General features: G+C 44.9%; 1 protein-coding gene across 5 annotated transcripts in view; it reads right to left on the bottom strand.

Moving 5' to 3' along the window:
* The window catches only part of creb5b (cAMP responsive element binding protein 5b), a 61,450-nt gene that overhangs the window by 17,900 nt on the left and 30,240 nt on the right, over positions 1–13,310 (bottom strand). For all 5 annotated transcript variants that reach the window (XM_034289146.1, XM_010884541.4, XM_010884542.4 and 2 more), the window contains 2 exons: positions 12,816–12,939; positions 11,263–11,373 (listed from right to left, as the gene is read on the bottom strand). In XM_034289146.1, coding sequence (XP_034145037.1) covers positions 11,263–11,373; positions 12,816–12,939 — 235 coding nt within the window. The remainder of the gene's footprint in view (positions 1–11,262; positions 11,374–12,815; positions 12,940–13,310) is intronic.

Here is a 13,310-nt window from a genome sequence, read left to right on the forward strand (position 1 = left end):
TCCATTTTCTAAACAGCATCAACATGACATACAGTCAGAGCAAGGTTGACATTAGAGAACTTCATTGAGTACATTACATTAAAGGAACATACCATGCTCCAGCTATTTTAAATATGGAGAAGAACAAATGCTCGTTGATTCAAAAATGATTCATCTGAACAAAAATTGCTTTTCTGAATGGTTGAATGAATAAACCGTGATAAAAATGTTCGTTCATCAGACACAGTAATTTAGATCACAAGAACAACAAATCGCTTTGACTGGCTGGGTTGTTTTTTTTTGCCACGACTGAAATAGAGAGATTAACTCCGGGTGAACTGGTGAATGCTGAACCGGGCCCAATGTTTTCTCTGTAAGAAAATTGCAAACAGTATGGTTATGACAACAAGCTGCCGTCTCTCTGTGTGTCTGGTTGGTCTGCGTCGCCGGCTAATTCACTTCTAATTGTGTTTTTCTTCAGAATGGCTTTCTCTTGTCAGATGAACTAACGTGTCACATGCAGAATTTGGTTTTGAGCTTTAGTGTTTACACTGGAACCAAAACCGCTGAGGAGGAGAGGGGAGAGACACACACAGCCTCCACTTTGAGATGTCCCTTGGGGCCAGAAGATGTCAACAGTAAATCTTGTGTGAAAAGAGGAAGTCTGCCCTAATGAGTGGGTTTCTATGACGCCATGTTAGAAATGTTAAGAGGAAAGTCAGACATGTTTTACCGGAGTGGTCGAGCTGGTAGATACACAATACCTGGTCAGAGAAGGGTACAAACCAGGTCAAAGGTAGTGTAATACATGAGGAATGGCACTATCAAGGGTGCCATCTGGGCAGGCATGTCTATAAAAGGTCAGCCATTCATTCTTACAGCTTGGTTGGAGCAAACTCCTGCAACCATCCACCTCAGTCCTCAAAGGATAAAATCTGTGGACAAGTGGACATCATGGACATCAACAGGTGCATCTAAATTCAGTTTATGGTGCAAAGATTCTCCCTTTAGCCTGTCCCTCTATCCCTTCCCTTCAGCCTGTCCCTCTAGCCTGTCCCTCTAGCCTGTCCATTTAGCCTGTCCATCTAGCCAGTCCCTCTAGCCAGTCCGTCTAGCCTGTCCATCTAGCCTGTCCATCTAGCCTGTCCCTCTAGCCTGTCCATCTAGCCTGTCCCTCTAGCCTGTCCATCTAGCCTGTCCCTCTAGCTTGTCCATCTAGCCTGTCCCTCTAGCCTGTCCATCTAGCCTGTCCCTCTAGCTTGTCCATCTAGCCTGTTTCCTCTAGCCTGTCCATCTAGCCTGTCCCTCTAGCCCATCCATTTAGCCTGTTCCTCTAGCGTGTCCCTCTAGCCCATCGATGTAGCCCATCCTTCTTGCCTGTCCATCTAGCCTGTCTCTGGAACCTGTCCCTCTAGCCTATCACTGTAGCCAATCCCATTCACAGGCCCTGAAGCATACCCTGATGACCACCCCCCAATCAGCCTTCCATCAGCACAGCTAAAACAACATGCAGTCGCCCAAAGACAAACACAGCTGACCCTCTGCTCTGCTCCTGGCCTGAATGCATGCAGGCACTCCTCACATACACATGCAGACAGGGTGCATAGAAAAGGTGTTTAGATTGCTATGACTGTAGTCCATGATGGTGAGTGTAACACTAGTCCATGTTGGTGAGTGTGACTCTAGTCCATGTTGGTGAGTGTAACTCTAGTCCATGGTGGTAAGTGTGATGGTAGTCTATGATGGTGAGTGTAATTGTAGTCCATGGTGGTGAGTCTGATTGTAGTCCATGGTGGTGAGTCTGATTGTAGTCCATGGTGGTGAGTGTGATTGTAGTCCATGGTTGGAAGTGTGATTGTAGTCTATGGTTGGGAGTGTGATTGTAGTCCATGGTGGAGAGTGATTGTAGTCCATGGTTGGGAGTGTGATTGTAGTCCATGGTGGTGAGTGTGATTGTAGTGCATGGTTGGGAGTGTGATTGTAGTCATATGGTGGTGAGTGTGATTGTAGTCCATGGTTGTGAGTGTGATTGTAGTCTATGGTTGGGAGTGTGATTGTAGTCATATGGTGGTGAGTGTGATTGTAGTGCATGGTTGGGAGTGTGATTGTAGTCATATGGTGGTGAGTGTGATTGTAGTCCATGGTGGTGAGTGTAATTGTAGTCTATGGTTGGGAGTGTGATTGTAGTCCATGGTGGAGAGTGTGATTGTAGTCCATGGTTGGGAGTGTGATTGTAGTCCATGGTGGTGAGTGTGATTGTAGTCCATGGTTGGGAGTGAGATTGTAGTCCATGGTGGTGAGTGTGATTGTAGTGCATGGTTGGGAGTGTGATTGTAGTCATATGGTGGTGAGTGTGACTGTAGTCCATGTTGGTAAGTGAGATTGTAGTCCATGGTGGTGAGTGTGATTGTAGTCTATGGTGGTGAGTGTGATTGTAGTCCATGTTGGTGAGTGTGATTGTAGTCCATGGTGGTGAGTGTGATTGTAGTCTATGGTGGTGAGTGTGATTGTAGTCCATGTTGGTGATTGTGATTGTAGTCCTTGGCGCTGAGTCATAACACCATAAGCCCCTAGTACAGGGTGTCAAACCAGTTCCACGGAGGGCGGGGTGTATGCTGGTTTTAGGTTTTTAATTTCAATTGGTGCCCAACTTAGACCAAATAGAACCAGGTGAAGGAAGATCTTGTCTAATTAGTGACCTCGTTAACAAATCAAGCACAAGGTGGGAGAGAAAATCCTGCAGACACTCGGCCCTCCATGGAACCGGTTTGCACCTCAGCCCTAGTGTAAGCACCATAGAGAGAGACAGTCAGGTAGGCCCCCCTCCCTCTTTATCGCTCTTGTTTGGCCCCAACACAGATAAGCTGTAGACACATACTGATAGGTCTCAAAACCTCCACTGTAATGAAATCAACATATTCTTTTAACGGTCCAAATGATCCCTAACCCTGTTTAGATGATGCTGAAGGGTCTTTAACGTTCTTTTCAGTAGTCATAGTCAGCAGTGCTCACTTTCAGCTGTGGTCTTAGCTCAGCGTCACTCTCTCACTGATAACATCACCCACTGACAATGCCACATTCATTCAGATGTTGCTTACAAAGCCTGCAGCTAGATTCTACACCCCTATCATCTGATTCTACACCACAATCATCTGATTCTACACTCCTATCATCTGATTCTACACCCCTATCATCTGATTCAACACTCCTATCATCTGATTCTACACCTCTATCATCTGATTCAACACTCCTATCATCTGATTCTACACCCCTATCATCTGATTCAACACTCCTATCATCTGATTCTAATCCTCTATCATCTGATTCAACACTCCTATCATCTGATTCTACACCTCTATCATCTGATTCTACACCACTATCATCTGATTCTACACCCCTATCATCTGATTCTACACCCATATCATCTGATTCTACATTCTATCATCTGATTCTACACCCCTATCATCTGATTCTACACCCCTATCATCTGATTCTACACCCCTATCATCTGATTCTACACCCATATCATCTGATTCTACACCCCTATCATCTGATTCTACACCCCTATCATCTGATTCTACACCCCTATCATCTGATTCTACACCTCTATCATCTGATTCTACACCCCTATCATCTGATTCTACACCACAATCATCTGATTCTACACCTCTATCATCTGATTCTACACCTCTATCATCTGATTCTTCACCCCTATCATCTGATTCTACACCCCTATCATCTGATTCTACACCACAATCATCTGATTCTACACCCATATAATCTGATTCTACACCCCTATCATCTGATTCTACACCCCTATCATCTGATTCTACACCCCTATCATCTGATTCTACACCCCTATCATCTGATTCTACATTCTATCATCTGATTCTGCACCCCTATCATCTGATTCTACACCCCTATCATCTGATTCTACATTCTATCATCTGATTCTGCACCCCTATCATCTGATTCTACACCCCTATCATCTGATTCTACATTCTATCATCTGATTCTACACCCCATCATCTGATTCTACACCCCTATCATCTGATTCTGCACCCCTATCATCTGATTCTACACCCCATCATCTGATTCTACATTCTATCATCTGATTCTACATTCTATCATCTGATTCTACACCCCTATCATCTGATTCTACATTCTATCATCTGATTCTACACCCCTATCATCTGATTCTACACCCCTATCATCTGATTCTGCACCCCTATCATCTGATTCTACACCCCTATCATCTGATTCTACACCCCTATCATCTGATTCTACACCCCTATCATCTGATTCTGCACCCCTATCATCTGATTCTACACCCCTATCATCTGATTCTACATTCTATCATCTGATTCTACATTCTATCATCTGATTCTGCACCCATCTGTGGCCAGCGGTGATCTCTCTCTCTCACCTACACTCTTTCTTTCTCTCACTGTTTATCTCTCTGTCTTTCTCTTTCTCTCTCACCCTCTCTCTCTTTCACTGTCTCTCTGTTTATGTCTCTGTCTCTGTTTTTCTCCGTCTCATTCTTGCAATCTTTCACTCTGACTTTTCCTTTTCCTGTCTCTTTTTCTTTCTCACCTGTTTTTTCACTCCTTTTTTCGCTTCCTTAGAAAAGGAATGGAACTCGTAATAGGGTTACCATTTAATGGTGTAAGTCGTTACAAATGATTTCACACAGAGTATAATCACTCAACACGGAGTGAAGGTGGAAACAGGCACTTCTTTCTTGACCTAATTTTAAATACAGGTTTTTCTAGGCGACAATGGCTTATTTTGTAGAATTCACTACAATCAATTCCTATGGGAAAATTAAGTCGTAGTTTGGTACTTAGAAAAAACAAAAAGCAGTTTAATGTGTATTTGATCCTTTTCAAATCCTATTACAGTTTAGCGGGATCGTGGAACTAAAACCAGCAGGATGAAGACTTTAGACGGGAAGATGCACCGGCTCGGACTACAGCTTCAGTGTCAGGATGGCTTTGATGCCTGGTCCCCGTCCGTATTATGAAATGTTTCTTTAAGCAAAGCTCTCTTTTTTCCCCCTTCGTCAAGCAAAAAGGAGCACATTTACAGCATGCCAAGGATTACGTCATAGACTGTCCCGTGCCAGGTCTTCAGCCAGCAGAGCCGTGGTGTAGGAACATATAGTATTGTTTAGCTCATAAAAAAATCAGCATCTACCCTGACGCACAGTGACACGCTTATTGTCCCTAGTAACGATGTAAACAACAGATAATTATGCCGATAATAAATAGCACATTTTCATACACGGGCTGAAGCTCAGAACCAGTAGATCCAGGGCTGTCTATGCTAAACCAAACCAACAGGATGGTGAACAACCCGGTAGCCAACTGCCGACCACACCACTTTGAAATGGAAACCTGCTCACATTTCTGACTGATGTGCCATGTTTGGATAGCAGACAGACCTTATGTAGAACAGGCAGACATTATGTGGAACAGACAGAGATCATGTAGAACAGACAGAGATCATTCAGGACAGACATGTAGAACAGACATACATTATGCAGAACAGACTGACAATGTAGAACAGACAGACATTATTCAGAACAGACAGACATGTAGAACAGACATACATTATTCAGAACAGACTGACAATGTAGATCAGACAGACATTATTCAGAACAGACAGACACTATTCAGAACAGACAGACATGTAGAACAGACATACATTATTCAGAACAGACAGACAATGTAGAACAGACAGACATTATTCAGAACAGACAGACACTATTCAGAACAGACAGACATTATTCAGAACAGACAGACACTATTCAGAACAGACAGACATCATTCAGAACAGACAGACATCATTCAGAACAGACAGACACTATTCAGAACAGACAGACATCATTCAGAACAGACAGACATCATTCAGAACAGACAGACATCATTCAGAACAGACAGACACTATTCAGAACAGACAGACATCATTCAGAACAGACAGACATCATTCAGAACAGACAGACATCATTCAGAACAGACAGACATCATTCAGAACAGACAGGCATCATGTAGAACTTGATAAGGGATTGTTTGGGCTTTTCTGTCAACAAAAACAATACTGCAAACAAGCATAGAAAATACACTTTCTGAAACTGAAAACTTTGTATCTCGAACAAACAAACACACACACACACAAACACACAGTCTTTGAATAGACATGTATAAGTGTGCGTGCACTTACGTGCACAAGTGTATAGAACTGTGAGCAGCAGCTGGGGGGGTGACACAGAACTGGACCGATATCAGGGATGTGGGGATGACTGCGGTCGGAGCCTGTGGAGCTCACAGTGATGTCATGCTCTGGGATATGTGTGTGTGTGTGTTTGTTGCTTTCTTTCTTTCTTTGTGTGTTTGTTTGCGTGTGTGTGTGTGTGTGTGTGTGCGACTGAGCGTGTGCGTGTAACTTGGCCTCCACCACACTTTTAGGGTCAACTAACCTGTCATCTCTGACACACACCCCACTAGTCCCCAGACACAACAAAACCATACAACAGGACACACACAAACATGCAGCACCCTAGCCCACATAAAACCACCTGAAACAAAGCGATTAAACACTAGTTAAAAAACACTAGTTAAAGACACACACACGAGCCCTTTACGACGCCACCACCGCGGAAAACGCTACGATTCCCAACAAACACATTTCTGCCTACGCAATAGTACAATGTGACAGCTTAATAAGTATCACATCACTTCTACATAATAACATAATAAGTACTGTCATTAATTAGTGCTGAAAGAAAGAAAGACAGAGAGAAAGACCAGTGTCGCTGGTGCAACCACTGTAGCCCAGCTGGCAGTATCGCGGTTCTGGGTCGTATTCCCACGGCAGGGCTCGGGGCGAGGTATGAAAGGTATGAAAGGTATGAAAGCCGTGCACTCACCGCGGTAAGTCACTGCTCTGGGTAAGAGCATCTGCTAAACGACTTGAATGCAACGCTGAGAGGAGGCCCGGAGGTCTCGCCCAGTGAGGAACGGATGAAGTGATAGCAGACCCCACGGGAGCCACACTGGCCGTGGACCGGCCGCGGACCAGCCCTGCCTGCAGCTCATTAACTATTTACACCAGGTCTCTCAAGGCCTCTGTAGCAGCCCAGACCCACCGTCATTATCCCCCCCCCAGCACCCCCTCAGTAAAAACACTGGCCAGGAGAGGGTTAACCCAGCATATGGGGCGGGTGGGGGGGCGCTTGTGTTACGTACACACACATCGGCACAGGAAGCAGGACCAAACAAACACAAGTGTCTCCTGGCTGTCTCACACATACACACACACACACCACTCTCTTCCACTCCATCTCTCATAATGTAAATGTTTCCCCAAGTGACCGACAGGGCCACTGGGCCTGAGCCTCTTAGGCTGCGAGGCTGGGGGGGTGTGGGGTTACAGCCAGGGACATTTCCCATTGGTGGAAAGTCAACATGCTCCGAGGGTAATGCGATTAGGGCCGGACTGGACCAGGGACACATGGGCTCGATCACGGCGCAGACACCTGATAGCGCGGCCATATTTATCGACTGGGCCCGGGTGCGGATATTACAGACACCAGAGACCCCGTTAAACCCACCCCACAACCAGCCCCCCTGCCCCCTCCCCCACTCACGCGTACGTCCTTATGAAAACTGTGCTGGAGATGGTCACCTGATAAGACGATTAGACGGTCGCTATCTCCATAGTTACAGGATTCCATCAGAACCAGGCTTAAATCTCAGATAATCTCAATGTGCTGGTCATGAATGCTTGGTGACTGGCTAACCAATCAGTCTGGTAAAGAGGCGTGTCGGTTGTTTTCTGGCCTTGACAGTACGGTTGCCATCCAACGACAACGACAGGAGAGACAGTGGGACAAAGGGACGATACGTGCCTGGACACAGCGCAGTGGACAGATAACACTGCAACACTAATATTGTGTTACTCCGGCATGTTACCATAGTAACCACTGGAGAGATCCAAAAGAATTACAATCAATCTAGAGAGAGAGACCAGGAAGAGGAGGGAGACTTAAGTGCCCCGAGAATCCACCTTCTCCCTGGCTCCTCCTCTCTCCTCTGTCAGAGCAATCACTCTTCCAGTGACTTCTCATTATTGCACTCTCTACACTCTCTTAATCTACAGACCTCTATCACTCTCTACACTCTCTCCCTCTACAGACCTCTATCACTCTCTACACTCTCTCCCTCTACAGACCTCTATCACTCTCTACACTCTCTCCCTCTACAGACCTCTATCACTCTCTACACTCTCTCCCTCTACAGACCTCTATCACTCTCTACACTCTCTCCCTCTACAGACCTCTATCACTCTCTACACTCTCTCCCTCTACAGACCTCTATCACTCTCTACACTCTCTTAATCTACAGACCTCTATCACTCTCTACACTCTTCCTCTACAGACCTCTATCACTCTCTACACTCTCTTCCTCTACAGACCTCTATCACTCTCTACACTCTTAATCTACAGACCTCTATCACTCTCTACACTCTCTCCGTCTACAGACCTCTAGCACTCTCTTCACTCTCTTCCTCTATAGACCTCTATCTCTCTCTTCTCTGTTTATATACATTCACTCCTCTTCGCTCCTGTCCTCTCTCTGTCTTCTCTTTCTCCTCCGGTTGGCCGGTGTTTTCTCCTCACCTGTGTTGAACTAGTGCTAACAAGCTGCAGGACCCCACGACATGTGTCTGTACATTAAGATATCAGGCAGCCAGTGGGTGCAGAGTGGAGCGGTGGGCCACATAAAGGGGCCTTTATTCCAGCTCTCTAAGACGTGGGCCAGCTTTACACTACTCTGGCACGTTCAGACGCCGCTTTGATTACAGTACACACACACACACACACACACACTCTCACGTACAGCGCATACATGCATACACATCAATGATGAAATCCACATAGTAACTTTAGAGCAAGCGCAGCTTTTTCTGGCACAGCCTAGTGGAAAACAGTACGTACAATTTGTGTGTGTGTGTGTGTGTGTGTGTGTGTGTGTGTGTCCGTGCATATCATTTCGTATGCAGACTACGTCAACATAAATGGTACTGTCGAACTGTCATCAAACACAATGAGATAATCAGTCCTGTGAATGAATGTCCTTTACAAAAATCAGTCTTTCGATTTAAGAGGGGAGGTGATATTTGAGCTATGGATATGCTAGAGTTGCAGTGCAGTGGAGACATTTCCCACCAGAGACCAGGTTTCAAACCCAGGGCCCATCCTTACCACTGTTCTCCAACCAGCAAACTAAAGTTGAAATATCCTCACAACAAATATATACCGTAATTCCCCGTTTCCAAACCGCACCGTGTATAAACCACACCATTCATTTTATAGCTTTGTGTGTTTACAAACCTGAGTATTAACCACACCCATGTATAAACGCACGAGAGGGGACACTGGGTTTTTGCTGGAGCTGCTGGAGGTTTTCAACGTGAGACATGAGACATAATAAATCAGGGGTTGACATACCTGTTTTTGACACCTGTCCTTCGAGCAAGTAAGACAGATTTTTTACTTGTCCAACAGCTGAATGCACTCATCCAAAAACATAAAAAAATGCGTAAGAGGTAATATTTTGCTTTCCTTTATCAATTTCAAAGTGTTTCTCGAGTTTCATCCTTCTGCTATCAGAGTAGCAATTCCTCATTTCTCCAGTTTATGTGCGTAGGCCAGACCACACATTGGTCAAAGTGTCCGTGCATGACCATGCATTGGTCCAAGTTTCCATGCATGACCACACATTGGTCCAAGTGTCCGTGCATGACCACACATTGGTCAAAGTGTCCGTGCAGGACCAAACATTGGTCCAAGTGTCCGTGCAGGACCACACATTGGTCAAAGTGTCCGTGCATGACCACACATTGGTCCAAGTGTCTGTGCATGACCACACATTGGTCCAAGTGTCTGTGCATGACCACACATTGGTCCAAGTGTCGGTGCATGACCACTCATTGGTCAAAGTGTCCGTGCATGACCACACATTGTCACATTCAAGATTTTATAGATCCTAAAGTTGGCTTAAAAAGTGACGTACACCTTCATTTTTGCATTTCTAAGAAATAAAATAAAAAATAAAATATATAGATTTTTTCAAAATCTGTGTATAAACCTGAAATGGGATTTCAGCTGCTCAACGTTTCGGGGTCTCCATTGTTGTATTTTTTGTTTCACAATGCGTCAAATGTTTTCAGGTCTGGACTGCAGGCAGGCCAGTTTAGCACCTTTTACAACGGAGCCATGCTGTTGTAATATGTGCAGAATGTGGTTTGGGATTGTCTTCCTGAAATAAGCAAGGCCTTCCCTGGAAAATATGTTGTCTGGATGGCAGCATATATTGCTGCAAAGCCTTTATATATTGTTCAGTATTAATGGTGCCTTCACAGATGTGCAAGTCACCCATGCCATGTTCACTAATGCACCTCCATAATATCATGGATGCTGGCTATTGAGCTGTGCTCTGATAAGAAGCTGGATGGTCCATCTCCACTTTAGTCCTGGAGGACACAGTGTCCATAATTCCCAAAAATAATTTTTAATCGTCAGACCACAGGTGTTTTCCACTTCGCGTAAGTCCATCTTAAATGAACTGGGTCCCAGAGAAAGCAGCGGCGGCTCGGGATCTCATTTATATATGGTTTCTTTTTTGCATGGTACAGTTTAACCTTGCATTTGTGGATGCAGCGACGTACTGTGTTCACAGACAATGGTTTTCAGAAGTGTTTATGATTATGAGATAGATGAAGGTACTATAGAGGATGACATCCCCAAACTCTTTGCAATTTTATGCTGAGAATTTTTTTTCTTAAATTGTTTTTTACGCAGCGTATAGATACAGCTCCGAAAAAAATTAAGAGATCAAAGCACCTTTTTCTTTCCTTTCCAAAAAAGTCAAAAAGGAAGGTTTTGAGTGAGGAACAGAAGGGTTAAAATTAAGAGACCACTGCAAATTGAACGCTTCTGTAAAACTTTCCTTTTCAACTTTTTTGGAAAGGAAAGAAAAGGTGCAGTGGTCTCTTAATTTCTTCCGGAGTGTGTGTGCGTGTGTGTGTATTATACAGCACTGGGAAAAAAAATTCTGTTAAATGCATATATACCTAAAGAGAGAGGGGGGAGATCATTCTGATTCCGTTCTGACCGTCTTAGTCTATACCGTATAGTCCATGAACTAATTCAGCCTCACACACGTCTATTCCAGACATTAGTGGTGCTATAACCAAGGTGAGCTTGTCTATACTGACCAGCTTGGCTTCAGAATGCATGGAGGGTCCGTGGGGGGAGGAGGAGCAGGAGTTGGGGTGGCTAGGTCCCTGCATCCCCATCATGGGGCCCATGGACATCTGCCTCTCCATCTGAGGATCCCAACAAAACACTGTTACATTAAGTAGCATTCACACTATATTAGGTACTGTACACAACACACACATATGCACACACCTACAAGCAAAAACTGTCATGAACACGTTTACACAGTCTTTCACTTTTTCATACTCTTTCCCAGCCTTAATCACACACACACACACAGAGACAGACACACTGTCCTGTATTACCAATCTAGCGGGGATGCAAAAACAAACAATTAATGTTACCTAAACCATAAACTTAACCCTAACCATAATCCTAACCCTAACCTTAACCTCAATAACCTTATATTTATACCTTAACTTAACCTAGCCCTACTGTCTAACCTGACCATAATCCTAACCCTAACCTTAAACCTGACCCCTAAGCAAGTAAATAATTTTTTCATGTTTTATTTACCTCCTGCTTTTAGTCCCCAAAAGGTAAGTAAAACATAACCATACAGACACACCTCCTGAAGGCAGTTCACCCAGGGCGAGGATCAGCCATTACCTTTGACCCAGAATTGCATGCTCCCTATTTCATAGCCCTCACCCTAACCTTAAAATCAGTAGAATCCTAACCTCAACCTTCCAAATTCTCAATACCCCCCCCTGCACCCCCCCCCCCCCCACACACACACACACACACACACAAAACCCACACAACCACCACCACATCTACACAGAGTGCCCAAAAGACACAATCACACACAAAAGACCAGACAAGCACAGACACATATTGCATTGGGGTCACACAGAGAACAAGTGGGTGGCAGCATTCAAAGAAACCGGCGGGGAATTAACACAGGAAGTCACAGAAGGTTGTGTCTGTTAATAGAGCTGTCAGACTAGCACAGACACCAACACTCTACTGAATGTCTGAGTGGATGTGCCAGGTCACCACGTCCTCACGGAGATAGCTGAACCTTAACGTCCGTCCCCCCGTCCCCCCAGATCCCGTGGAAAGGACCCCCACTAACCCCGACCCCCCCAAACTCCACACAGGCACAGTTGCCCTAAGTGTGTTTTGTGTCAAAATATCACCAATACCTGCACCTCTTTCCTGACCCGTCACTCTCCTCCGGAAAGACTTAGCTGCTAATTTAATAAACATGGGAGTGTTTCTCCACACCATGAACATAGTTGTGTTTCAATGAGGGTACATTTGGATGTAGACGCAGGCAGCCTTCCCTTGAGTTGCTGTCATCCGCAACTCTGAGGACTGGCTTCACTACAGTGACGTCTCCATGGTGGGATCAGCGTTGGAAAGCTGCACTCTAAGAGCTGGCAGTTTGGATAAATGGTCCTAAATGCTTTCTACGGTGGGGAAAACCTCACAGATAATACACAGATAATGAAAGCGGTTGGTGAGAACACATGCGTGCGTGCCTGCGTGTGTACGAGCGTGTGTGCGTGTGTGTGTGTGTGTGTGTGTGTGTGTGTGGACTCACAGGCATTAGTACAGAGGAGCCTTGCATGGTTGGGTCAGGCAGGGTTCCAGCCATGGAGGCGGGCAGAGGCTGTCTCTGTCTGTTCCTCAGGTGTAGTAGCGAGGACAAGGAGCCAGGTACAGGCCTAGACACACACACACACACACACACAGGACAGGAAAACGTCAGCACTCAGCTCTTCAGAGACATCATAAATCTGAATGTCACTCACATAATAACAGCAACACCAAACAGCTTGATGTTTCCACAGATGTGTTGGTTCACAGCAGGCAAACTAAAGGAGGGGGAGCATTAATCCAGTCACCCATTTGACTTGTTCCCAGTGATGGCAGAAGTCTACAAGGCACTGTTGTTTACACTTGAGGTCGAACTAGTTTAGACTTCAATAATTGTAGCGAAAATAATTTCATTTTAATTACACTGACATAATGTAAATAAAAGGTTTGATTCGATTCACCTGGAAAGACTAGTCTGACAATATTAGAATTCCTGGTG

Source organism: Esox lucius, chromosome 20, assembly GCF_011004845.1.
Source record: "Esox lucius isolate fEsoLuc1 chromosome 20, fEsoLuc1.pri, whole genome shotgun sequence".
Taxonomy (NCBI): Eukaryota; Metazoa; Chordata; class Actinopteri; order Esociformes; family Esocidae; genus Esox; species Esox lucius.